The sequence below is a fragment of the Cylas formicarius genome, unplaced genomic scaffold (assembly GCF_029955315.1).
Source record: "Cylas formicarius isolate icCylForm1 unplaced genomic scaffold, icCylForm1.1 PGA_scaffold_5__7_contigs__length_24384050, whole genome shotgun sequence".
In the NCBI taxonomy this organism is placed as follows: Eukaryota; Metazoa; Arthropoda; class Insecta; order Coleoptera; family Brentidae; genus Cylas; species Cylas formicarius.
The window spans coordinates 21,041,783-21,068,534 of record NW_026844341.1 but is presented as its reverse complement, the minus strand read 5'-3'; the positions used below and the strand labels follow the sequence as shown (position 1 = coordinate 21,068,534).

The following is a 26,752-nucleotide window of genomic DNA, read 5'->3' as shown; positions in this document are numbered from 1 at the left end:
TGCGGACGTCACAAATAAAACCCTTTCGCGAGAAGGCGGGGCTCGCGCTCTTACGGTCGGTCATAGAGGTTAAATCCGCCAGCACGTGTTCCAACAACGCCTGGTCCTTGTAGGCGTGGTACTGCTGTTTGGTGGGGTGCAGCGTCAACATTAACGCCTTGGAGTGCACCTGAATGGAGGGAGGTGTGGGTAACGTCAGTAGACGCGTTGCCAACTTCAGCGCGGTGGGTTTGAGTTTGGAAAAGCGCTCCTCGCATGCGTAAAGATACAGCGCCGAGTCTAAACTCTTGAACACGTCCATCGTTAGACGTTCGAGTTTGGTGAGCTGTTGCGGACTGCCGGGCTGTTGATCGATCTCGCTGGTTCCGGTGCTGGGCGGATTGCTGGCCGACGTGTTCGCCGAGCCGCCGGTGACGTCCTCGTTGTCCTCCGGCCAGCCGAACGCGTCTTTCGTTTTGCCGTACACTTTTACGCTGTCCACCATCGTCATGAGCTCGGGGTCTTGGCACGGACCGAACACGATCGTCAATTTTTTGTCGGCTCTCAAACTTTCCTCGCGTGAGAATGGGACGTCGTACCATCGGCTCCTCGTCACGTTAAACGATATTACCCGTCCGAATACCTGAGCGTGGAAGCGGTATTACTTAACGAAGGGATTTTCCTGATCTATACTGACATTATGCGCAACTCCTAACTATACCTCAACCTTTAATAATTATACTATTTTAAATGGAGATAAAGATGATTCTTTATAGACCGATTCAACAAATCTATATTTCCAGATATTTCATTACAATGGACAATTAATAAAGGACGCCGGCCATATCTTAGGAACCGTTGGTCCTACAACTTTCAAGTTAATAAAATGGTCGCTTGGGGGCGTTACCTCTACTGCAAAATAGAAATAAAATAGAAAAAAAAAAAAAAGATTTTCTTAAAAATAATCCAAATTAACTTATATCAAAATACTCTAGATAAGGAAACTTTTTTGTTCGAACTATTTTTTCTATCTCGTCAAATTAAGGGTGGGGGAAGGGTCAAATATTGGTTTAGAAAAAGTTTAATGACTTTTTTTGGCTAATCCGATTTCGACGAACTTAGTTTAGTTTTAAAGAATATTTATAGCAGCTTCGACGGGCATGTCAATATCACGATATTAATTCTTTTGCGAGTTGAAAATTTTAAATAAATATATATATAAATATTTTTCGATAGGATGAGCGTAAAAGAACAAGTAGTGGCAATATCTATTTTTCCCTTTGAGATATAAATAAAAATTAATTTAAATTAGGAATAATAGAAGCAGTATTAGAGATAACCAAGAGATGACATATTATGACGGGACGATAATTTTTAATAAAGATTCGATACTAAATTGATGTCTGGGCTGGGTTCCATAACAATTGAAGTCCGCCCTGGTTTATGATTTCTAACGCCATGAACTGTATAAACTTATTTTAATTCAAACAAAACCCAAATAGTAATATATTAATAAATTATACTGACGATTCATATTTTAACTATTACTGATTATTTTCGATTATTATGGACAAATTAGGACAAAATCAAATTTGACACTAGTAGAAAATATAAGCATCCCATGTCACGTCTGTCGCGTCTGGTACTATTTCTATGCTACCGTTGAGAAATATGTATAATAAACACATTTTTATTTATATTTCAAAGGGGAAAAAAGATATTGCCATGCCATTACCGCTACTTGCTGTGTTTTTTTACGCTCTTTCATCCTAACTAAAAATCTTTCTACAATTATATTTAAAATTCTCGAGAAAATCATAAAAACAGCTGTTTTTGACATGAAGCGCCTCCTACCGAAGAATTAAACCTGTGGTTATATATCTTCACAGTGTAATTTTGTGGTTGAGTAATTTTTATTTTATTCTGTTTTATATTTTATGAATACGGTAGATCATTATTTCTTAACGTTGCTTTGTTATGTTTATAGGATTTGGTTAGCAATTAGGGTATTATTATTATTATCATTAAAAAAAAAGTCCGTCCAATTTGCCGAATCAAAATCGCAAAGTAGCGAGACGTCAGTTTCCGCTTGGAATAATTCGGATTTATCTCCATATTCAAAATTTATAGTTACATATCTTCACAGTAATTTTCATATTATCGCAATTTATATTTTATAAATACGATTATTTTTTAACGTTGCTTTGTTATATTTACAGGATTTGATTGGCAATAAAGGTATTATCATTTGTACAGAAGTGGCTTTTACTTGATGAAAATCCATTTAAAATAGTTAAATCATAACAAACGTTGTTCAGATTTTCACATAAATGTATTTAAATGACAGCTGACTTGGCAACAGATTTTTTTTTTTTTGATAAAGGCACGGTGTTGCCGAAACAGCTGTCATTTAAATAAATTTATGTGAAAATCTGAACAACCTTTGTTCTTATTTAACTGTATTATCATATCTCAAAAAAAAAAAAATGTCCGTCCAATTTGCCAAATTAAAATCGCAGTTACGAGACGTCAGTTTCCACTTCAATATGTTCAATATTTTGTAAAATCCCGTTTCCTTATTAACTACGGAAGATGCGCGCCCTTTATAGGAACTTTAAAATAATTTCCAACAATTTTGGTATTTGGTAATAATTTTTTCTCACGAGCGCTACGCCTAATACTTTTCGAAATACAGTCGAGAGCAATCCTTAGCGGGTACATTTGAACTACCGCCCACCTCGACGTAGGACGGCGCCTTTTGCGGGTCCTGCGTGCCAACCAAAACGCGGATGCCGCACATGACCATGTTCGAGTCGTTGTTCGTCACGTCGATCTGGAATTGGGCCTTGTTGCACACCACGTAGAGTCCGGTGGTGTTCAGGCGGTGCTTCAGCTGGGCGGCGTTGTAAATCTGAAGCAGATCGTTGCCGCCGAACTCGACGTCGTTCATCGCGGTACAGTGCTCGAAAAAGTCCACGGGGAACACGGGAGCGGCGGACGCCTTGCCCGACTTGACGACCTTCTTCTTTTTCGGCTTGTGGGCGGAGCCGACTGGAACGGTCGCCTGAATATTCGACGACATCCAAAAACCGGTCTGTTCCATGTTCGCGATGAACATCTTGAGGCTGCCGTCCTCGCACAGCAATATCAGCGTGGTGCGCAGATCGTTACCGGAACTGTGCCTTATAGCGACCATATCCATTATTTTGCTCTTCGCCGGTACCACCTTGATCTCCTGTATCAACACGGTGTCGGGCTTGAGCATGATCACGACCGGCTGATTGCTCGACTGCATCGCGCAGCATATCAGCCCCGGGTGGTTCGGTATCTCCGTCCATTGGCATAAGGGTTGCGGCGCGGGTGTCCGCGAGCTGTTGCTCTTCGAACCGCTCCCGTTCGGGGTCTGGGGCAGCGTGATCGGGAACACCAACGACAGGGAACTACTTTTCGGCACTATCGGTGAAATGAAGCTTTTACCCTGCGCGTAACTGTAGAACAGTAGCATCAGGGTGTGGGAGTAGTAGATGGAGACGCCACCGCCGGCCACTTGCCCGTTAACGTCGGTCACGTCCAGGTGGAATACCTATAGAAAAGCGTCAGGAGGCAAAGAAAGTTATTGTCTTGGGAGTGGGGCCCTACCTCGAGGGTATTCGTGACATAAAAGCTGCCGTATTTCGTAGAACTGTCATCGTTCAACACTTCCGTGTATATGTGGCCCGGCGAAGACATCAGCATAATGTGGTACGTGCCGTCGTCGTACATGAATGTGCAGTCCCTGATCTTTCCGCTAGGCACCTATAATTGAATTCGATTAGTGCGACGTTGGCAAACGTGCCATTGAATCCTACCAGGAAATGATACTGCGGATTGGTGGCGTCGCGGCTAAGGTCGAAGATTTTCACGAAATCGGCGGTGACCAGGGCGAGCGTGTTCTGCGAGCCGGGCAACCACAGCGCCTTGATGATGAAATTGCCCGTTTCTAGCTGCGGGTGGAGCACCAAATGGTCGGTGACCTGGCCGTTGCTGTTGAACGTCAGCACGTGGCAATCCTTCAGGCCGCACACGGCCAGGAAGTCCTCGTTGCAGAGGTTGCTCGTCATAGAGAGCACCGTGAACGGTATCGGCGAACTGCTCAGACGCGTCAAGGTGAGTTTACGCGTTGCGGAATCGGCCTGCTTCAAGAGAGCGGACAATTGGAGGACGGTGATCTTGCCTTTCTCGTGGGAAACGGCTAAATGCTGCCTCTTGCCTTGGGTGGACGTCATACAACACATAGCTACCCGGCGGATAATGTGGGCGGACAACAGTTGCCTGATCGTCTGCCCCTGATCGCCCGCGTAAGACATCCGCACGTTTTCGAAGGCGCCCTCTTGCGAGCCCAAAGTGGGTACCATCAGTTGGTCGGTGTGCTCGTACTTCTTCTCGGCGCCGTACAACTGTTCCAGAGCTTTAACGCCCCTCGCGTGACAACCGACGGGACTGTTCACGTTGCAGGTGGCTTCTATGGCCGGGATCAGGCCCTGCAGAAACTCGAGCAGGCTCGCGGTTACGCTACTGGAGCTGAGAAACGACAGCAGGAACGCTTTGGACTCTTCCAGTTTCTTCTTTTGATGCTCGCCGCGTTTCTCGTCGAACAACACCCTGTCGTTCGAGATCGGTGAACTGTTGCGCCGCCTCAGCGTGGCGCCGATGGCGCGGTCTTCGATACCGGGATCGTCTTTCTGCGTTTTGCCGCCTCCGTCGGCTTGGGGACTTCGCTTAACCAAAGCCTGACATGTGCCGTCCGCTTTGGCGCCGCAGTCGCAGAAAAAGTTGCCGTACTTCGCGTAGCTCAAGTCGTGACCCTTGTGGCAGACCCTCGCGCAAATCGAACACACCCCCACGCCTTCGAGCATCTTACACGTGTGGCAATGGTACCAGTGCTGATTCATAAACTCCTTCTGGGTGATGGTGAACGTGCACAGCTTGTTGCACAGCGAATCCTCGTCCGAGTCTTCGCCGCTATCCTCATCCTCGTTGACTTCCTCTTGACACTCCAGTTCAAGGTCAAGCGGACTCTCGTGCTCCCATTGCGGGCTCACCGATCGCGGCGGCTGCTCCGTTATCGAAAGAATCACGTCGCTTATGTAATCGAGGATGCAGGACGCGCTGTTGAGTATCGGGTTGTTCTTCATCGACTCGGGATCCGACGCGATCTTCTGCGCCACATCTTGGGCAGTGACGTGTTTCATGCAAAGCTCCACCCATTGTGTGGCAGCCGAGAAAAGGTGGGCGTGGCCCTTGCCCGACCTCGCGTCAGCCAGCATCGTCATTACGTTCATGAGTTCGACGAAGCCGACGCCCTCGAGGGCGGGGCTTAAGATGTGACCGCCCAAAGGTATAAGCGCTTTCAGTATGGTCGTCGACACGTCCTCGGTAACGTTGCTGTTCTGCTTGACGATAAAACTGGTCAACGCCTGCAGCAGCTGGCTGTTTTCCTGCACGACCGACTTTTTATCTTCGCTCGCGGGCAGCGGCAGTTCCTTGTCCTCCGAGCTCGCGTTGCTCGACTGTTTCTTGAGCTTCGGCGACGGCGCGTCGACATCGCCTGCACCTATAATGATTTGCCGGAGCCACGCTTGCAGCTTTCCGCTCTCGACCTTGGCCAGTTTGCCCATACTGGAGCACAAATAGTTCAAACTTGGGTCGGTGGAGCTCTTCTCCGCCGCCTGGAACAGTTTATTGAAGAAGTGAAGGACGCGGGTGCTGTACTGTTGCGACATTTTCGGGCTGGACACGGACATGAGCACTTTGACCAGATCCTTGTCGCCGGTGAAGAAAGACTCGAGCGCTTGACGTCCCGAAGCTTTCTCGATAATTTTTTCGTAGAACTTCAGGCAACTGTGCAATATTTTCTCGTCCAGGGGATCCTGCGGCTCGACCGACGACGTGTAATTCATCAGGAGGTTATAAGTGTGGTCGAGAATTCGCATGTAGACGCGTTTTTGGCGCTCGTCGGTCTCCGGATCGCCGATCATCTTGTCCAGCGCTTTGGTTGCGATATTGTACAGGAACTCGGTGCGAGCGTCGCATGTGATCGAGACCAGCATCTCGATCGCTTTATTTTTCGTGTCGGTATTCTCAATTTTGGGCGCGTGCGCGACGATAAACTTTACCAGATTCTCCAGGGTCTTTTTTAAGGACAAATCGATGCGGAACGCGAGTCCTGCGGACAGCGAAGACACGTGCACTTCGATTATCTTCAATATGTAGCTCTCCGAGGGAATGGTGTCGTTCGCGTACTGAGTCTAAATGAAAATAGGGTTGAGAGGGCGGTTTTAAAGCGGTGCCGGACTCACCGAAAACACATCCTCTAAACGCGAGCAGCGCCACAGGGACAACGCGAATGCTACGTTGTTGGAGGGGGGCAACAGGGCCTCGATCTCGCTTGCTAAAGTGCCGATTAGAGGGTTGTCGCTGGACATGATTGCGATAACGTCGTTTACGGATTCGGGGTCTCGCGGAGGAACCTTCAACCGGTTAAGATCGTTTCAGTAACATTCGTTATTGACCCGTACCTAGCCAACCGGCGCACAGTGGTCTCAAAAATTAAATTCTATTGACAAAATCTCTGATCCCTAACATGCTCAAAAAAATTTACAAGATGGCGGCTGAAATTTTTTAAACTAATAATAATAAAAATAATGACCGATAGGGAGAGGCAGGATGATTAATTATAAGGATTATGTTCAGAATTGTCACAGATTATTCAATATTTCTTAAGTTTCTGGAAGGTAGTTTAAACCTTGACCCTTCTCGCTACCTCACTTATAATTGTAATAAAGATAATGCCCTCAATATATTAAATATATTTATTGTTACCAAAAAAACTAACCAATTACTATTCTGAATAACTCTCACTCAACTCGACATCAATTTGAAAGTCATTATCTTCATCTGAGTCAGGTAGAGAATCTTGAGAACCGCGCGATATAAGCATTTCTAGGGCCTGGGTTGAAAATTGTTCCAGTTTTTTCTTTGGAAGCTTCCTAAGGCTAGAGATATCAAGATCGAAGGGTATAAGAAGTCTATTGAAAACATCTTCCATTGTTTTTACACGAGAAAACTTTCGAGAAGAATCTTCAAGATACTTCCTTGTGTCCAATTGTTAATAGCGCATTTTCTACTACTTTTTTTCCATGTATTAATTAATACTTTGTGGCATATAATATCATGGACACAACTGATTAAACAGTTTTGCGGTGTCAGCAGCAAACTTTCCGAATAATTCATAATTAATATCATACCCGCTCGAGATGACTTGCAGAATACGCCTTCAATGTATGGTATTCTCGCTGGTTCCATAATGCCAAAATACTGTGAATTAACTTCAGTCCCAATTTAGTTCACTGTATTATATAAAAAAGTCACAATCTAAAAGTCTCTGTCATTACCATTCTCGAAAAACACTAAAATACAATTACAATTGAGGTGGACCCTCTATTACCTGACCCTTTCATTGAAATTATTTTGAACGGTTTTCAGGCGACTTAAACCACGGTGCTACGCTTACTAGGTAACTAATTTAGAGGTTTTAAGGCTAACACAGCTTTTCAATTTTTCAACCGCCCGACATAAGACTTACTTTCTCGGGATCGTCCGGGTTCAGTGTCAAATAAAACATCGACGACCTGGTGCACTGCAACACCGCCTGGGCGAGCTTCAGCACGTGTGGCACCAGGTCCTGGATGCAACTCTTTTCCGAGACGGATACGACCGACGACGAGTCGGCGTCGGAGGACTCTTCAGCGGCGACCTGTCGAACGATCGTTTTGGTTGGTTTAATCTTTGCGAACATGGCAGCGATGGCAAAATCACTTACTTCGATTTCAATTTTCGCGACGAGCACGTCGAGCAAAATGAGCTGCCACAGAGGCGGAATCGAGTCTTGCGCGACGAGACCTTAAACATTCAAAAATTGAGACCTTAAACGAATCGACACGAAGATATGTAAAAATGAGGTTAGATTTGGATTTTTCATAAACGAATAAATAATATTAATAACTAAAAATAACCTTATTGCATAAGTGTACTCATGAGGGAGAGTAGTTCAAATGAATCGAAACAAAAATTAACGTATTATTTATTTACTTAGTGTATTTTATTGTTGAAAAAGATGATACGCAGATGACCTCCAAACCTCCCATTCCAATGAAAATTACAAATCAAAAGCATTAAAAATCGAAATTGAAGCTATTGAAGCATTTATTATAGGCATTTAATTTCGAATATTAATAGGCAGTACCTCGTTGACCTTCATAGCCTTGTGGAAATATGGCTTGGAATCCGCAGATTTTCTCTGTTTATGGTATGAATGTTTATATCATCTAATAATGCGCTTTTGTTCTATGAAAACACGAATGGTAAATGAAGGGGGCCAATTAGATACTGCGTATCTAATTGGGGTCTGAACAATTGCATAATAAAAACTCCTCATAGTTTATATATCTCTCAACCTCCTAGTTATAGCATGTAATATGCTAGAGAGTTAGCATATTACATGCTAGCTGGCGGACGTGGCGGATAGGGGAATGCCTCTCAGATATCAGTGGTACCGAGGAAATCAAATAGTCGGGGCAAGCCAAAACTAACCAAAAATCAGGTTATAGCTCAAGAAAAATAAGTGCAAAACGGTATATAACAGGAAAAACCGCGGTTGATTCAGCAAAAACCGGTTTTTCAATGTGACGACTATCGAATGATGTCCCACGTGCTGAAGACATTTCTTAGAATTATCCACACAAGAATCTATAGGAAGGCTTCTAAAACGGACAACTGAAGCATTTGTTTTGTTTGTGATCATCAATAAATCATAGCCCACTTTAATGTCCTCAAATGTATTGTATTTGTATACAATACCTTGCATGTATAATCATAATGTTGGGACTTGTGTTAAATATATCTTATTTTTGAAGATGTTGCTCTACTTTTGTATGATACAGAAGAATATTGCGAATTTTATGCCTACAAAAAATCGCCCACATTAAAGTTCTAAATTACATGCGCAAGTCTCGCGAGTTATTGGACACAATAAAATAGAGAAAGACTCACTATTTGGGTCACATTATGAGGGGCGAAAGATATGGATTTCCGACGCTGCTGACAAGGGAAAAGATCGATAGGAAGACGGGAAATCTCAGGAAGGGTTTGATCTACTTGGACCCCCAATTTTTTTTTATGGCGAGTAGTTCAACCGATAGAACACCAAATTTTATTTATTTTATTAATTAAATCACTTCCGTGAAAGAATTTACGACTTTTTTGCCTAGGGCGCGCGGGTTTTCGCTAAAGAATCTTTTCTTTGCGACCACGGATCGATTTAAATCGATCAAACAATGAAAATTTCACCTAATCATCGAGTGGAAAGCTGCGACGACGTTAAAATCAACCACTACCTTTGCCGACATCCGGGGTAAGGGCGACGATGCAATTCTTCGCGTTGACCGCGTCGTATTCGACGTTGTTTACAGTATCGGAAACGGCCTTCAGTAACTTGTCCGTATTTTGCGTGTACATGCCCTGCTTGACGAGACAGTCCTTCAGCCACCTGGTGAAATTCTTGCCGGAGGCGCGGGGGCCCCAAATCAACGAATGGACGAGCAGGGGCCCGGGCGCCAGCAATTCGCCGGTAGCTAATCGTTCCATATACGGTATCGACGGCGGCAGCAGCTGCAGCAGCCGCCAGCAAATGCTGAAGCAGTATTGCGTGGCGCACAGACCCAGGACGGACATTTTGGACGCCGATCCCGCGGTGATACCGTGGACGACGTTCAGTAGTTCGATCAGAGCGTCCAGCAATAGGGGATAGCGAAGCTTGTCGGGAGTGCCCAAGATAAAGTTGCAGGCCAATCCGTCCAGTTTGGGCGCGTCCTGGTTGTTCACCTCCAAGTTGGACAGTCTGTAAAATTTCGGCGTGGCGTTTCGTTCGGATATGAGCTTTCTGTAGGGTTCCTCGACCTCCTTCCACACCGACGAGTTGTTGTTCTCTCTGACGTCGCCGTTCAGGTTGGTCAAATCGAACAAGTTGCGCTGAATCTGGAACCTAAAAGGTCAAGACCGGCACGAAAATCGAACTCCACATACCTTCTCCAGGAGGGACGTGGGCACATCGTACAGATGTTTCATGATATAGTCGAAGAGCAACAAAAGTCTGGACAGGTTAAGCAGTTGCGACTCTTTCAATGGGCTGCGAGCTATTTCGGAGCAGCGCAAGACTCCGCCAGCCATGAGGAGCACTACGGACTTTTTCTGCATCAAATTGAGCGAGTGGAAGAGGTAGAGGAGCACCTCAGCATGCTCCACGTTTAAGTCTAAAAAAAAAATGAACGGCCGTTTGGTGACCACGACCGGTAGTTCAAATGTACAGGGGAAAATCCTTTGTCAGGGATCTTAACCTGTCTTTTTAACGTATCTATGCAAGCAGTTCAGTTTCTGTGCTTGCTAAGTTCACTTGTATGACTTACTAGTTAATACTAAGTGAAAAATACTGTTTCTATTCAATTTACACATTTTACTAAAGACATTCTTGGATTTTTGCATTTGTTGATATATCATCAAAACATACTTTAAAAGCTTCGTCTGTTGATCAAAAATTCAAGGTTATAAAAGAAGTGGGAAAGTGGAAAATAAAAATGTAGCTGTGAACTATGGGATTTCGGCAAGTACAGTGTCTACAATTTTGAAAAATAAACATTCAGTCATCACCGCAATGGAACGTTTCGAAGAAAACAAAAACAATAACATTACACTAATGGATTGTGTTGATGACGTAACTACTGCATAGAATATCGACGTTAAGCCTGTAACAATTCCCAATTGTTTTAAAAAAGCCGGTTTTGGTTAGTATTCTGAATGGGAAGAAGAAGATGATATTCCCTTGATTTTCCTAAGTGAACGCCTGAAAGAAAAGAGTGAAGACGAAATCCAAATAGAAATCGAGTTTAACGCTTGGACAAACATTAGAGGTATAGCAGAAGGTAGTACCATCAACCATTTTATACATGTGGATGAGGATATTGTTACTTCAGAGTTTCCTTCTGATGAAGATATTATCGAGTCCTGCAGATCCGAACGGGTACAGTTAAACATTGAAGATGATCACCTTCAAATGAATTGGTTGAAAATTCGTTGATTGTCTTGCGTTCCTATTTGAAAACCAGTGAATACACAACCGATTCCCTCTATGATTGTTTAAATAAAATTGAAGCTTTTGTTGAAAACCAAAATAAGAAATCCGGTCGTCAGTCACAAATAACTGATTTTTTTCCATTGAAAGAGTGAACTTTAATATGTACATACATATGTATGTATATGGGCATACATACTATGTTTATATACACTGGGTACATATACAATACATTTGTATATACATATATTATGTAAATACATACAAACATATGTACTACTATTTCATCATTTTTGTTTTTAGTTCAAAAACCACAGATATTAGGGCATTTATGTAACGTATAACCCATTTTTAAAAATGAATGAATAAATAAATGTTCATTCACAAAAAAGTACATGCATTTGTAGTTTTTATTGATAACTCGAAGTCTTGATAATTCGACATTTTCATGTGTCAAATCGCAGTTCGACTGTATTTCGGAGTAATGACTAAAATTGTTAATTTGATTTTATCATTTGTATGAAGTTTGTTAATTTGAACCAACAACGCCAACATTGCTCCAATAAGCGAACGGCGTTCGCTCCGGGTTTAATTTAAGTGAATGCGTTTCGGAAGTATTTATCATTTTTGTTCTTCGGACCGGATATGTAAGAAACAATTGGTGAACAACGGGAAACGGATACTTGTTTGAGTGTTGCAAAATAGATGGAACTAGAGGTCGGAAAATCGGGATTACGAGTATATTACCCCAAATGGGAGGTAGTGACCCAGAAATTCTAAATTGTAAATACCGATTTTTTTTTTATCTTTCCTTAAAATTTCCTGAAATTGTCGGAAATTACCGAGCAGGAAACGGAGAACTATCAAAAGTCGTCTGGTATGATTTAGTTCCGCGCTAATTTTGCAAAAAATTCATACCAGTTATTTCCTGACAAATAAATTTTGTTCAACGTTAGATTTTAAAATTTACTTTATAGAAATATTTAATGAAAACATTGTTTAATGACCTAAATAATTTCCGTAAGATATGAATATATCCGTAAATAAAGTAATAAAAACTACGAGAAAACCCCGTTCTCCCATTTATATAAACAATAATCTACACCACTAACAGTCTTTTTGCATTGTAAGCTTTGCAGTTGCCCTTCCTGTTTAGACTGTAACAAGTACTACAAAATATACGCGCTTACCAGTAGTTCATATGCAAAAAAACTATACTACCAGCATAATATTAGTTTAATACCGAGGCTGTTAAGTGTGAGGTCAATTCCCTCATTTTACCTTCGGCTTCAAATTCCGTAACGGTTTGAGGTGAATTAAGAACATTCTCGATTAACGTGTTGACCAAGCGATGCCAAATGCTTATAACGGAGGCCTCCTTCTCGTTCTGCGGCCTTAGCAAGAGCACCTAAGAGAAAGAGAAAAGCGGAAACTACATCAAGACCCGCGAAGTAACACCATCTAAATACCTGAGCGAGGACGGTGAGGGTTCTGGGGTACACCTGAAGGGGCCACGCGTGCGGTACGTCGGTGTTCCACGGGGAAACGCCCAGATGATTTAACAAGCACGCTTGTAGGGGCGTTAAATTGTTGCTGGTTATCAAATTGTGGGTGAATTTCATCAGCGCGTTCGAGAACTCGCCGTACTGGTTGCCTGGCAGAGGATCCTAGTCAAGACTATATTGAACACCATAGAAAAGGCACCTACCGAAGTCCGATCGAGCCCATTCCCGGTCCAAATCCCTGATGAGGGCCGCCAGTATGATCATCTGTTGTTCCGTGAGGCCGTTTTTAACGTACCGCGCGACGAGTGTGCTTTTGGAGCACAAAAAGTGCTTGTTTAAAAAGTGAAAAATGCTTGTCGACAGGGATATGTAACTGTCGACCTCCCCCTTCTCCGGTACAATAGAGGGGCCCCGATTCGACTGGTTATTCGATTTCGACTCCAAGTTCTCCGACGTGGATGGCGTTTTGGATTCAACTGGTTCCGGTGGTGCCAACGTTTCCTCAAACCACTGCCCCAGTATAGGTTCGCTGTCGTCGTCTGAAATGCGATGGTTTAAAACGAATCCCAAGGCATTTAGGGGCTCCACCTTCGTCTGTGGATTCCTCCTCGCTGCCCATTATCATGTCGTCGTAATAGGCGGTCGAATCGGAATGACTAAACTCGCCTTCGGTGGGTATAAGACGTTTCAAGGAGCACGCTTTCCTATAACTGACGATCGCCAGATAGAACAGTAAATGGTTGAGAGGGGCGGCGCTCAGCACCCTAGCTACCCTTTGGAGGGCCGTAAACTGGCCCATTATCGCCAGCGGGGCCGGCTCGACCTGCGGGAGAATTATGTTCGGGTATATTTCGGGAATCACAAAGTAGTTCAAATGAACCAAAGCAGAAATATACTTAGGCAACAACTATTGGGTAAACATTAGTGACCAAACCATTAGCTGATCAACTAATTGTTCATATTTTTACAATTTGATTGTTAACAGCAAAAGTAAGCAATTTTTAATTTAGTAACTTCGATCAAGGTTTAGACAATAGTGCTACTTTAAAAATGAATAAAAAACTGTGTTTTTTAATCTTACAAAAGAGAAATTCTTAAAATACTGTGAGGTTTTGGTGATAAAGCAAATAGTTCGCTACATAAATCAAATTTTAAATAACAGCAGACTATAAAGGGAAATCGGTATTTTTAATTGTTTAAGATTTTTTTTTTAACTGGTGACCTCCGTGATGGTGAAATACTAAACTAACGAGTAATTTAATGTGACACAGCGACAAGGAGAGTATTTTAATTCAATCAGAGCAAAACTACTCGTCAAAGTTAAGCAGGATTAATTTTTTCTCAAATACAACAAAATTATCTGTAGAGATAGAAAATAGGGATTTTTGATCCAACTTTTTTATACTGGATGGGAGCAGTTTAATCCAAATAAGAGTAGTTTAAATTGGCCATGAAAAAATGGATGGAGGGTCAAGTCCGTAGGTATATAAAGGAGGGTGAGCATTGTTTTCATTTTAATGTTGCTGTTGCCTGTGCTGGACATCACCGCCCTATTGTACAATAGCAAAATGTTTATCAATTTCGTTAATTACGCATGTTTTCAACATCGAACTCACATGCATCGCTACTACGTGTGCTTTTGCTTATTATTTGTGAGAGACGTGAATTTTTGAAAATGAAAAGGTATTTTTGAATATTGTGGTTAAAAAATGCTGCAATACTGTGAAGTTTGCAATGAACTAGTCCGTTTGAATTCTAAAGTGTAATTTCATGTTTGTAAACAAATCAAAGGAGTGTTTCATAGGCGGGTGTACTTTATTTTTTGATTGGTGTATTTGTGCGTATTATCTATTGTGGTTTTCCAAAGAACACTCAAACGCATCAGACGTGGTTTGCATTATTACTAAAAGTGTCTCAAATTTGTGTGTCTCAACTCTATAAGGAGGAAACTTTTAAAATTGCTACATTATAATTTTGTACGCCAATGATTCATTGCCCCTCTTGGAAATTATTTTCTATTTACATGGAAACATGCACTATCTTGTAGTTCGGACGTCTGTAGAGTAGTTCAAATAAACCATTGCCAAAAATCACGGAAGCGCGCCTAATTTTTTTATTTTTTGTAAATTAACCTGCACTATGCTGCCCGCGGCGCCCCCGCAGACCTCTAGGGCTAGATCGTCGAACAATTCCGAGAGCAGTGTGAGTGCCTTAGAAGCGAGAGCCACCGACAGAACGCCGAAACTTTGCTGGAATTTCTGGAGCCCCGAGCGGGCCCCCGAAGTTCCGGAAGCGCTCGATTCGCGCGTCTGCTGCTTGCTAGGGCTGCGCCCTTTGTCGGTCGACTCGCGATGTTCCCTCGCCGAATGGGACGCCTTCTCTGACGTGGTGGCGGTAGTTATTTGCGTCAGGTGGGTCTGAAGACCCGTGACGAGCACCCACGCCCCCGCTAACAGGTAGTTTTGGTATACGTGGCCACCGGCACGGGTCGAACCCTTGACGATGCCGCCCACGTACGTGTACATGTTCAGAGATTCTTCCACCAACTTGACGGAATTCGCGTCGAGGTCTTCTTCTTTAAAATTGGCCGTTTGGGGCGGTTGGCCGGTCGATTTAGGTGACACGGCGAATGTGCCGGACAAACACGCGCTGGAGGCAGCCTGTGCGACTGCACAGTGCAGCGCGGCCATCGCCAGGCTGCACAGTTTGTCTAGTTTCGACGAGCTGAGTGGTTCGAGGACGGGTAAGTTAAGTGCCGACATCGCCAGCGCGATTTCGGACACGGTTTGCGAAAGGCTGCAATAAATATTGAAGTTACGTGAAGCAAAGACCCCAATATAGGTATCAGGTCGTACGCATTGCGATGGGCTAGAGCTTCCGAGTGCGTCGACGGTATACTGAAAGATCTGCCAGCCAGGGCCTCTTCCACTTTGATTTTCGATTTTTTTATTGCCGGTAGGTTCAGGCACAGATCAATGAGAGTGTCGCCCGCTCGTAGCGACTGTAGACTCTCCGTGTTTGCTCTGAGAAACAATCGCTACAAAGAAATAATTATAAAGAATGTGCAGACCAGAAAAACTAAATATGCTTGGTTACATCAATAACTAACAGTTTAGAGAACCAGTTTTAATTGGAGATACATGTTATGACTTTATTTAACATACATTTATTTCAGCGCTTGGATCACTGTCCAAAGATATTGGCGGCAGGCCTGTCTGGGGACTCGTCGACGGCTCTTGACTGGCGAACGGACCCTCGCGTATGGGCAAGGTGAGCCTCTCAAATATGATGACATTCAGGTCGGGTCGGTTCTTTGAACTCTCTTGCTTGCTGGTAGCGTCTTTTTCGTTGCCTTAGGATGCAGACATTTTTTAGGATGTGCGTTATTGAACGGAAAAGCTATACTTACCCGTTGAACCGGCGTTGGCCTGCTGCGGAGGGTTCTCCCCTTTCATGGTGTCCACTAAGCTGGAAACTTCTTTAGTAGAAAGCAAACCAGTACCGATACATAAGACGCGAATCGCATTTAGATAACGTTCTATCGCGGCACTGTCCTGGTACTGTTCACTACTCGCACTTTGAAGAGCATTTAATAAATATTTTAGCAACACGCGACAAGCGGCACTAGCTGTTTCCAGTTGACTACCAGACACTGGAAGTAAAGACCAAATCAAAATTAAAAATTCTTTATTTGATGATTCGCTTTTCCATAAGACAATTTTATTTTGAATTTAGGTTAGCGCCGCAATTGGCAAGACCCCTGCATTATTGACCCAATCTAAGCTAGTGGGTTAAAGCCAAGATTTACTGACCAAAAAAAAAAAAAAACTTACACTTTGAAGTGCTGCTGCTGATATAATCCGCAGCTAACACCGCGAACGTGTTATAAAAATTCTTATGGCTCTCCTTGTGCCTCCAAATCTCTGACTCGCTGCGAACAGTAAAAATTCAATGGGATTTTTTTATAGGGGAAAAGATTGGAGCCTATTTAAACCCGTGCAAATTAATCGACAAATGAATCGGTGCTGTACCTTTTCACTATCGTAGAACACAGCTCTATCAGCTCTGTGGTGTTGGAACTCTCGTAATTCAGCGAAAGAAAGGGTTTTAAAACGAGGGACCAATCTACTCCGCCACTGCTTGCAGCCATTGCGTCAACCATTTGTAAGTTTTTGTTCCCGTATGACAGTGCCGTTTTTGTTCGGTCAGACGGTTTTGGCAGGTACGAGGCTGCGTTCGAAATTACATACATTAATTTTAAAATATTTACTTGCGACTTCATAAAACTTGATTTTTCAATATATTTCTAAATTTTTAAGAGAAAACGCAATGCGTTAATCTCGAAAAGTAGAAACTAACCTAAAGCGTTCGAACGCGGCTTGATTTTTGACGGCTGCATATTATGACATTTGTATAATTTCAATTATTACAATTTCATTCAACCGCAAAATGAATTAAATGTAATCATCTATTAGATAAAGATGAAATCGAATAGAATGAACCACGATGCTCTTTATTTATAGCAATACAACGTAATTCGCCTTTCCAGTGCGTAATTTCATTGTAGCGATGTTTATAGGGAGGCACACGTAAAATATCTCAAAAATGGCCTCATTTTCCTCCGAATTGGAACCAAACGACGAATTGTGGCGTGAGTGCGCTTCGTGGCTTACGAAATGGGACATGCTTCGCCCTGACCACAAAGCAAACTGGCCAGAAAGTGGTATAGCCGACCTAGCAAACATATTGAGAGACGGGGTGCTTCTTTGCAAATTGCTCAACAAAATCGACCCAGGGTGCATCGATATGAAAGACGTTAATCTCAAGCCGACCATGGCACAAGTATATTCTAGAACTGCAGGCAAATTTGGAAATGAATTGATCTCCTTTTAGTTTTTGTGTCTGCGCAATATAAATTTGTTTTTGAAGACATGTTTTGAGAATTTCGGTCTGAAACAGACTGATTTGTTCGAGGATACAATGCTGTTTGATCTGACAAACTTCCATCAGGTGCTTTGTACGCTCTCTAAGTTATCTTCAAGTTCCAAATCTCTCAGGGGTGGCGTTCCGTAAGTAGAAATCTTGTTCTCTGCTTTTGTTTATGGATACCGTTAATGGTTGGTAATAAAAGTTATTGCCGAGTGAGTAATATATAATTTTATGGTTAAACTGCAACTGTTGCTTAGAAAAAAATTTAAACACTTTCATTAGTTTACTGGACCATTTCATAATTATCATTAATTATTTTTTTGACCTACCACATATTTTAGATGTATTTTGATTTACATAAGTAATTAGAGCGTGGCAGTAGCATCTTACAATTACTCTTGCAATAAAAAATTATACTGCGCAACATATGTAGGGCTGCTGTTGAGTTAGTAATTACATTATGGGTAGGAAAATCAAATATGATGTTAGGTAACACAGGCTGTTTGCTATGTGCGGTGTATTCTTAGTGTTTGTTTGTTTCAGTGCTTTTACTGCCCAGAAATTGAAAAGCAGAGAAGAAGAGGTCATATATCAAAGTTTAAAATCAGTGTAAGTATTTTATCCTCCTATTTTCTTAACCTTAACATTTTATACCACGAATTCGTCAGAGATTTAAGGTCTAGCCCCAGTTTTAATAGCATTGAGCCTAGCTGGATGCAGTTTACCATACCCTGCCCTCAGCTGGATGACAAAGAAAATGAGATATATGATGATTTATGTTATGTCACCTTTTCGTCCACTTTGCCAGAGGTAGAGACACCAAGCTTACAGCAGACTGTTTTTCTTTATGTTTTGTATAAATCGCAAAAGTGTTTGTTTTTGCGGATTTTGCACGGCCTCTTATTTTTTGATTTATTTAATTTTTTTTTCTCGAGTAGTGAACCTAGTCACACCAGAAGTATTGTAGACCCCGAATATGATATGACTCGCGAGGAAATCTACCAGGACTTGTGTGTGGTGCACAGTTCCATTGAGGTATTTTCTTTTAGTTGTTATTTTGATTCCTTTGCTGGTTGTCCCTATATGCAGGGTGCAGCTTTTTTTTCATACCCTGTGTATTTTTCAAAGAATCCTGAAAATTTAAAGTCTGTGTAAAATAAAAAGAAATTAATTTCTGAGAAACGCGTGGAAATACAGAAGCCATGCCCTAGTCTGGCAACAGGGATTGCGCTGTTGCCACTTTATAAGGGGTTAAATGGTGTATTTCCCGCGAGCCGCCATGCGTTGTTGCCAATGTAAAACGACATTGCAGCAGCCGCCGACTTTCGAAAAGCGGGACTTTGTGATAAAAGAGCTGGTCGACACGGAAAAGAACTACGTGGACGTTTTACATAAGTTAAAGAAGAATTTCATGATCCCGCTGCTGAACCTGATCAAGGCGGAGGACCACAGCTGCGTTTTTCACAAAATCAAGGTCTAAGAACGGTGGGCTTAGTATGTCATGAGTGTCATAACCGAACGCGTTTGCAGGAACTGCATGACATTCACGCCACGTTTTACAACGAACTGCTGAAGGTCAAATCTGACCCCAATCAGCGATTGAGCGGTATTTTCATGAGGTGGAGGGAGAAGTTCCTGGTGTATGGTAGTTACTGCGCCAACTTGACTAAAGCGACCACCGTGCTGCAGGAATTGTGCGACACGGACGAACCGTTCAACCAAGCGGTTATCGTAAGCGATCGGATTTTTTTTTACCCATATAGGGTGAGCATTTTTTTTTACAGAAATACGAAAAAGAAGTGAACAACGGCCGTTTCAAACTGCGCGATGTGCTGTCCGTGCCGATGCAACGGATCCTCAAATACCACCTCCTCTTGGAAAAACTCATAGAGAATACCGACGTGGTAAGCTTACGCTCCGCCCGTACAGGCGGGCACTGCGGCGAGTGTGCGTTTTCAGAACCACGATGAATACAACGATCTTCGGAGAGCCCGGGAAGCAATGCTGGACGTAGCGGGTTACATCAACGAGGCGGCACGCGACAGCGAACACCTCAACGTCATCAACAACCTGCAGGAGACGATCGTCGAGTGGCAGCACGACGCCGACCTCAAGCTTTCCGACTACGGAAAACTGATCAAGGACGCGGAACTCAAGATCAAGGCCCACGATGATCAGAAGACCAGGAACCGTTACGTATTCGTCTTCGACAAGTGCATCCTCATATGCAAGCAGCTCAGGGTGAGTAGTTCAAACGTACCGCGCCTGTATCCGTTGAGCCGCGGTCGTTTCAGAGCAACCAGTTCGCGTTTCGCGACATTTTAAATATCGCGGACTACCACGTGGACGAGATCCATAACAGGGCGATCCTGAACAAGGACGCGCGATGGTCCTACCATTTCCTGCTGGTCAAAAACGACCACCGTATGGTCTACACGATCTTCGTGCGGTCGTTGGAGCTCAAGCAGCAAATAATCAAGGCCGTCAACGACGCGCTGTAAGAGCTCGCCGCGACGCCCCGCCCCCTCGCATTTAAATGGCTCGCGGTTTCAGGGACAACATCCACCCGAAGTCGTTAACCCGCACCAACCACAACTTCGACATGAACACGTTCCTGAACCCGGTGCAGTGCCTGCACTGCTCCAAGTATCTGAAAGGGCTCATCTATCAGGGCTACAAGTGCAACTCGTGCAACATTGCCGTCCACAAGCAGTGCATCCAGTATTCGGGCAAGTGCGGCGTTTCCCTCGCCAAATTCCACGGTAACGCAAATGGGTTGACGCTCGGTGACCCATTGAGCAATAAGCTGTGGTACGTGGGCGAAATGGACCGCAACACGGCACAGGAAAGGCTCGAGAGGCGCGAAAACGGCACCTTCTTGGTGAGGATCAGTCCGAGGATGAGCAGCGACAAGTACGCGTTGACGCTGAAGTGAGTAGTCGGAACGAGAGGGGGCGGGGTCGCGCGACCTACGGCCTCGAAATTTTCAGGACCGACGACACAGTGAAACATATGCGGATTTGTTGCCAGAACGACCCGCCCACCGAGTCGAAAAAGTACTTCCTATCGCAGTCAAAGTTTTTCAGCAGCATCGAGGAACTGGTGCTCAATTACCAGAATTACAGCCTGAAGGAGAACTTCGCTCGGTTGGAAGAGAACACGAAACTACTGTGGCCGATAAGGCAGCACAGGGCGGTGGCGGTGAGGAATTTTGACGCGCAGGACGCGTGCCAGTTGTCACTGAGGGAGGGCCAAGTGGTCAGGGTGATCGGCAAGGAGGGATACCGGGACGGCTGGTGGAAAGGCAGGACGGAGGACGACGAGGTGAGGGGGCATTTCGGGGGACGTGGGAGGTTATTGATTTGGGATTGTCACGCAGGTCGGCTACTTCCCGGTGAGCGTGATCCGAATAGAGGGCGACGTGAGGTTCGACTCGTAATCGAGACGGGGTAGCCCCATATGAGTCTTAATTGTTTTTATCTTTTAGAAATATTTATAAATGTTTCTGTATAGTTCTGTAAGATTTTTATAGAAGAGGAAGAAAATTGAATATTTTTTTATATCCAGTGCCATTTTTTAGCTTTTATTTTTATATTTTTACGTATCAGCGTTTTTCGGAACCATCGAGATTGAGCGAGAGGTTAGGACCGCACGTACAAAGGTCAGATCTGTATCGTTTTTTGATTATATATGTATGTTTGTTGAAACTAGGGCGCCAGGGAAATTGTTAAAACGAATGTCCAGTGCCAATTTTTTTTGTTAAAACGCCGAATATACCCATTTTTGAGCACTTTTCGATTTTTAACAGTATTTAAGCGCATTTAATGTTATATAAATTTAGGTCCCGTTTCGAAATTTCCGGTTTAATGTGTCCAATGGTCGAGTATCTGCGCAGCTCATTGCAATTTATATCCAAATATACGCTGCAAATAAAATGTGACGCAAATCCTGTAAGTTTTTTTTTGTTCCCTTCCCACACTGCACCTCAGGTGTAGTTTAAGCACGCGATTACTAAAAACAGCCGTAAAGTAGACTGATTAATGATTTACTTTAAAATTAATTCCGACAGAATTAGGAAACGCATTTTTTAGTCAATCTTCTCTGCCGTAGATAAATACAAGAAATAAAACTTTTTGCGGCAATACATTTCATATATTAGTATTAGTACGTTTCAATAAAAGCACCATCCAACAGAAAAATGCAAAATTCCTCGGAGTTTATGTAGAACTCGAGACTCTACTAGTTCAAACAGGCGGATCATTCTCGAAAAACTTTCTCTTTACTGCTGTCATATGGAGGTTTCTTGTACTATACGAAATTGTGCAACTTACGTAAAAAGTAACTCTTAATCTTTATAAGCTCTCAAGAAACTCAGACATTCAGTACAACTTGGGACCGAATCTTAACATCAAAATATCTACAAATGACCGTCTCTTATATAAAATAGCTCTTTTGTTTTGGCTAAAAATTTATAATAAATTCCCTATCAAACCGAGGGAGATAGCTTAGGCAACCAAAATTCAAATGCAGTTTTAAAAACAAATTGCTACGCCTTATCTACTACAACATTAAGGATTTTCTTTCTTCTTTTAATATGTATTCGTTGTTTCATATTGTTTATATATGTCTTATTTAAATAAAGCTATCTTTATCTTTATTTAATGTTGGTTCTCATGTTAAACATGCCTCTGACGGTAATCCTGAAAAAGTAGTTCAAATGTCCCACCGCGATTTTTCGCTTAAAAGCGACGAAGAAAAGGTAAGTTCAGGATTGTGGACCAAGAAAACATCATCGACAACCTTAAACGTTATTTATTACAAAAAAACAAGTTAACCTTGTTTCTGAGAGAGTTCCTTGGCCTTGGCGCGCTCGATCTTGGCGATACGAGCGGCCGACTTGGAACCCAAGAGACCGCCGCCCCAGTGCCGTCTGATTTCGTCACCGCGGTCATTGAAGTTCGTTTTAATAGCTTCTACGATTTTATTGAAGTTTGACCTGTCGCCAGAGTCGACCTGGGTGAGGGCTACCGTTGTGCAGGTTTTGCGACGCACTAGGAGCCCCAGGCGCGCCTTACCCTTGACGATGCAATATGGGACACCCATTTTCCTGCAGAGCGCCGGCAGGAACAACACCAACTGCAAAAAACCACTATTTACAAAAAAATATAGAATTGAAATTAGCGCTGAACAGCGTTTATCTACTCAGTGTCAACTTCATCAATATAATACAAATCAGGTGAAGAAATTCAAAGAAAAGCATCATAGTATTTAAGAGGTTTATCAGTTATCACACGATAATGAAAATCTAACCTCGATTGGGTCCACGTCGTGCGCAATTACAACCAGTTGAGCCTTTTTCTGCTCAACCAGCTTTGTGACCGTGTTGGTCCCCGCGCGGAGCGTGTTGGGCCTCTTGGATGGGGCCTCTTCCTTTTTAGCCACTTTGGCTTCCGCCTTGGCCTTTAGCCGGTTCTTTTTTTGCAAAGCAGTCTCTGGCCTGTACTTTTCCAACACCTTGAAGAGCTGAGTAGCTGCAAGTTAAAATGTATCCTCAATAACCAAACTATCATCCCAACACTCAGTGCTACGAAATAAATTACTCAGAAATTAGTGTTTGGTGGTAATTGCAGTTTTATTTTCATAGCAACTCAGATAGCAAATACAAATCATCACAACATGCTAATTTAGGGAGAATGAGGAGATTATAGCCTGTAACTAACCAGTTTGTTTGTCCAAAGTTTGGGTAAATTGATTGATTGGGGGCGGCACCTTCAATCTCTTCTGCAAGACAGCTTTTTGTCTTTGGATCCTAATATATTTTGGCCATTTAACAAACCGAGACAAGTCCCTCGGGGGTTGGACATCCTGGCCTGAAAACAAACATTTGCACTACAACTGAACATTAACAAACATGTGATCAAACACGCACTATTAAGAAATCAGAATTAAAAAGCTCGTATTTTGAAAAGTCGACATGGGTTCTTCCAGTCATTCAAAATGTATCATCATGGGAATGTAATCAATTTTAACAGAACTAGGAAAGTTTTCAAAAACATACCGATTCCAAAATTCCTGGGCCTTTTTTCAAACAAAGGATTTACCTCCTTTTTTTGTTCGACTTTTTTGACGGCCAACGGGGGCGCGGCCACCTTTTTTCCTACCTTCTTCTTGGGCTAAAAAAACAAGAGCTTTGAAGTCTTCAAGCGACACAATCTTAACGGTTTCGCGCAATTGTACAAATCTCAGTCTGTAATAATGGTGGTAGTGAAGTTTTCTTCATCGCACATCAAAATAGCAAATACGGTCATCATATTTTTAAACTAAAGCGTCAAAACTCGTGGCAAATGCGACAGTAAACATAACCTCGAATACAAATTTATAAACTCCATTTTTTTTTAAAGAAAAGATTTGCAAATCAACAGCCACCGTCCTGACCTTTTCAATGTTAAATATCAAAACCAATTCAGCAACAGAACCACTCACTAACAATAATTTCGGTCACAATCCCGAATTACTTCTTAAAATAATTTTTAACACCAAACAGTTTCACAAAAATAAATACCGTAAGGCGAATATCAGCAAACTCACTTTCTTTTGCACCATTGTGGTCTATTAAATGTTTACGGATGAGCCGGATAAACTAAGAAATAGAGTTTTCTATCACACAGCGGACCACATCAAGATGGATCGCTGTCGAAAGGACGCGTGCGTCGTGCGGTCCAATCAAGGCTGTGCGAATCGTCAGGGAAAAGCGACAGCCTACCGCGCGAAATTTAAAATTTTAACATAAATTATCCCTGTAGATAAGTGATTGTTCGTTAATATTATTTCAATAAAAAGTTACTCCATTTTTAATCTACTAACCAAGATATTTGTCAAGATAATAAATGAAAGTTTAAAAAAAACGAGTGCGTTTCTGGGGATTAAAACTGTCCATACACACGCGAGTCTCAAGAAATTCAGGCAACAAAAATAATTTATGTTACGTTGTTTGAGAACTCCCCAAAAAAGTCGAAACCGGGGCGATAATAATAATTAATTTCGGTGGCTTTGTGAACCGTTGATTAATTAATTTTGCAATTTTGGAATAATTAGAAAAAAACGTTTCTCGCGTATATGGGAGACTTTAATGAATAATAGGTTTAACAAACTCGTTAAAATCTGGACTGATTCGTTTCAAACGTGATATACAACATCTGAGTCGGAGAAAGGCTTTCTCGCGGATCGAATCGTCCCTTCTCTTTACAAAAATCCCGCTTACTATCACCTTTTACTATAAAAGATACCCGAAGCCAGGAAGTAACATTAGTTTCTACGTCAACCAGTGTCGGACTGTTGTTTTTTTTCTAAGTATCTAAGCAGTTACATAATGCTCAGGGTAAGTTTTAAGGGTACGATTTTATATTATTAATGTCGAACGTGTTTGTCTTCCAGTTTGTGGTCGCGTGTGGCGCGCTTGTAGCCCTCGGTAGTTGCAGGCCCGGCATTGTTTCTACATGTAAGTCTAATAACTGTTGGTTTAAAATTTGTGCATTAGTTTTTCGTCGAGCATTTATCCTGCACGTCGGAAAGTTTACTTAGATAACCGGTTTGACTATCACCCGAGATTAAATATTGTCCGAATTTTGTATTACCAAAGGTGAAAGTACCTGCAGCGGAAGCTGGGCGTGATTGATTCGGAACTTTTATTTTTTCGGGGAGAATGGAAATCGAAAGTGACTAGTTCAGTCTAATTCAGGCATTAATTAATATTTTTATGAAAGTTGTATTATTTATTAACGGCACATAATATCCAGTGGACGCGCTATAATCCAAGAGTCAATACTGGATAATTCTTATGAGCGTCGCACGGGTTTTTCCGAACAAATAAAATAAATTCTGAATACGCTAGACGCCAGACACTCTGGCAACCCGCGTTACAAGGAAATATTTTATTAATTTTACGAATTAAAGTGCTTGCGAAAACTTTCTGGTTTTTGAAGCAAGTTGCAACCGCAACAGCAGTGACTATCATATTTCACGAGTCATATCCGTAGCCTTCGACCATGTGGACAACAGTGGGGACCACGGTCTGAGTTTGGCGAGCATAAGCTTCGGGGGTGCGAGCCATGGGCTCGGCGTCAGCAGCCTGGGCAGTGGAGGACACTCGCTGGAAAGTTTCGGCGGCGGTGGCGACGGTGGCTACGGGGGCGGTCACGAGGGAGGCGGCGGCGGCGGTTCCGGCGGCGGCGATTTCCACCACGGCGTTAGCATCGTTGGTGGAGGCGGCGGCGGCGGCAAACCACAGACCATCGATTTGACCAATCAAGGTATAAACTGCCCCGAGGGCATTGGCGTGCGCCGTTTTTTTTTTCACGCCCGATTTTAGGGGACCATCATCATGGCGCATTCGGGGGCAGTTTCGTAGCGTCTAGCAAGTACAGCGGTCACGGGGGCGGCGGAGACGGCGGTCACGAAGGCTACGGCGTGTCGGAAGGCGGCGGTTTCGAAGGTCACTACAGTGACGTCTTGGGTACTTTTCCGTAATTTTTTTTTTATTTAAATTTTTATGACGACAATTTTACAGGAGCCGGCGACGACCACTCCGGGGGTGGTTACGAGCACCTCTCCTCCGGCTCTTTCGGCCATTAGTTACTTAAATATTCATGACGCACTGTATATTACTTAAACTCGACTGCCTTTGTAAATATTTTTCCGTTTTTGTTTTCGTTGATTATTTTTATACTGTTGGCTGATTTTTATATTGTTTTTTTTTTTAAATAAAAATGATGAAAATAATGCGCTGTGGCTTATTTTTGATGGAGCATATTTGTGGAAACATTTAATAAAGTAAAGCACCGTTGTAAACGATATAATTATAAAGTATAATTAAATACAACAAATACGATATGTTTGAAACGCAAAATGTGAAAAATGCTAAGCATAAATATTAATAACTCTGCAAAAGTCAAATCTCAAACGAAAACGAATTGTATGAATTCTAATTCGGAAAAAAAATCTTAAAATAATACTCCGGGTGACACAAGAAACACTATAACTTTTAAACGACTTGAGATAGCGATTTGAAATTTAAAAGGGTTAATATAGGCCGAACGTCCAATTTTTTGACAATATTTAGTCAATGGTTGCACTTCCGGTTTGAGCGGAAACGACTTTCGAATTTTAAATGAAACAG

General features: G+C 42.7%; 4 protein-coding genes across 7 annotated transcripts in view; 2 read left to right on the top strand and 2 right to left on the bottom strand.

Annotated features, from left to right (window-relative positions):
* The window catches only part of LOC132702557 (E3 ubiquitin-protein ligase UBR4), a 30,054-nt gene extending 13,211 nt beyond the window's left edge, over positions 1-16,843 (bottom strand). The window contains exons 1-19 of the mRNA XM_060671267.1: positions 16,680-16,843; positions 16,482-16,579; positions 16,058-16,300; positions 15,813-16,000; positions 15,504-15,685; positions 14,781-15,444; positions 13,237-13,471; positions 12,852-13,187; positions 12,613-12,797; positions 12,425-12,551; positions 10,102-10,328; positions 9,414-10,053; positions 7,841-7,920; positions 7,604-7,774; positions 6,318-6,488; positions 3,828-6,266; positions 3,619-3,774; positions 2,717-3,562; positions 55-622 (exon numbers count right to left, since the gene is read on the bottom strand). Of these exons, the coding sequence (XP_060527250.1) occupies positions 55-622; positions 2,717-3,562; positions 3,619-3,774; positions 3,828-6,266; positions 6,318-6,488; positions 7,604-7,774; positions 7,841-7,920; positions 9,414-10,053; positions 10,102-10,328; positions 12,425-12,551; positions 12,613-12,797; positions 12,852-13,187; positions 13,237-13,471; positions 14,781-15,444; positions 15,504-15,685; positions 15,813-16,000; positions 16,058-16,300; positions 16,482-16,579; positions 16,680-16,810 (7,687 nt within the window). The 5' untranslated portion in view covers positions 16,811-16,843. The remainder of the gene's footprint in view (positions 1-54; positions 623-2,716; positions 3,563-3,618; positions 3,775-3,827; positions 6,267-6,317; positions 6,489-7,603; positions 7,775-7,840; positions 7,921-9,413; positions 10,054-10,101; positions 10,329-12,424; positions 12,552-12,612; positions 12,798-12,851; positions 13,188-13,236; positions 13,472-14,780; positions 15,445-15,503; positions 15,686-15,812; positions 16,001-16,057; positions 16,301-16,481; positions 16,580-16,679) is intronic.
* A 217-nt stretch (positions 16,844-17,060) lies between these two features.
* LOC132702364 (protein vav) lies at positions 17,061-21,516 on the top strand. 4 transcript variants are annotated; one of them, XM_060670951.1, is made up of 12 exons: positions 17,061-17,490; positions 17,542-17,717; positions 18,121-18,186; positions 18,516-18,612; positions 18,890-19,051; positions 19,108-19,308; positions 19,362-19,481; positions 19,537-19,818; positions 19,872-20,074; positions 20,131-20,508; positions 20,568-20,901; positions 20,957-21,516. In XM_060670951.1, exons 1-12 carry the CDS (start codon positions 17,254-17,256, stop codon positions 21,014-21,016), a joined length of 2,316 nt encoding a protein of 771 aa, XP_060526934.1. In that variant the 5' UTR covers positions 17,061-17,253; the 3' UTR covers positions 21,017-21,516. The 4 variants fall into 4 exon arrangements, with proteins under 4 accessions (XP_060526934.1, XP_060526933.1, XP_060526932.1 ...); XM_060670950.1 differs by lacking the exon at positions 18,516-18,612 and adding an exon at positions 18,246-18,387 and having other exon boundaries at positions 18,893-19,051; XM_060670949.1 differs by lacking the exon at positions 18,516-18,612 and adding an exon at positions 18,246-18,387.
* Positions 21,517-22,374: 858 nt separating this feature from the next.
* LOC132701946 (large ribosomal subunit protein eL8) lies at positions 22,375-24,301 on the bottom strand. Its single transcript, XM_060670293.1, has 5 exons — positions 24,166-24,301; positions 23,636-23,750; positions 23,298-23,447; positions 22,888-23,108; positions 22,375-22,713 (listed from the first exon to the last, which is right to left on the bottom strand). Exons 1-5 carry the CDS (start codon positions 24,178-24,180, stop codon positions 22,408-22,410), a joined length of 807 nt encoding a protein of 268 aa, XP_060526276.1. The 5' UTR covers positions 24,181-24,301; the 3' UTR covers positions 22,375-22,407.
* Positions 24,302-24,800: 499 nt separating this feature from the next.
* Positions 24,801-26,317, top strand: LOC132702464 (uncharacterized). Its single transcript, XM_060671090.1, has 5 exons — positions 24,801-24,955; positions 25,012-25,075; positions 25,614-25,886; positions 25,946-26,089; positions 26,144-26,317. The coding sequence occupies exons 1-5, from the start codon at positions 24,947-24,949 to the stop codon at positions 26,206-26,208; spliced, it is 555 nt and encodes a 184-aa protein (XP_060527073.1). The 5' UTR covers positions 24,801-24,946; the 3' UTR covers positions 26,209-26,317.
* The last annotated feature ends 435 nt before the right edge of the window (positions 26,318-26,752 follow it).

Coding starts and splice junctions, on each gene's coding strand:
- LOC132702364 (XM_060670948.1), top strand. CDS start 17,254: ATGGCCTCATTTTCCTCCGAATTGGAACCAAACGACGAATTGTGGCGT. Junction 19,052..19,107: donor GCGTTTTTCACAAAATCAAG/GTCTAAGAACGG, acceptor ACGCGTTTGCAG/GAACTGCATGACATTCACGC. Junction 19,482..19,536: donor TCATAGAGAATACCGACGTG/GTAAGCTTACGC, acceptor GTGCGTTTTCAG/AACCACGATGAATACAACGA.
- LOC132701946 (XM_060670293.1), bottom strand. Junction 23,448..23,635: donor GCCCAGGAATTTTGGAATCG/GTATGTTTTTGA, acceptor GTTTGTTTTCAG/GCCAGGATGTCCAACCCCCG. Junction 23,109..23,297: donor AACTTTGGACAAACAAACTG/GTTAGTTACAGG, acceptor TTTAACTTGCAG/CTACTCAGCTCTTCAAGGTG.
- LOC132702464 (XM_060671090.1), top strand. Junction 25,076..25,613: donor GCCCGGCATTGTTTCTACAT/GTAAGTCTAATA, acceptor TCATATCCGTAG/CCTTCGACCATGTGGACAAC. Junction 26,090..26,143: donor TCACTACAGTGACGTCTTGG/GTACTTTTCCGT, acceptor ACAATTTTACAG/GAGCCGGCGACGACCACTCC.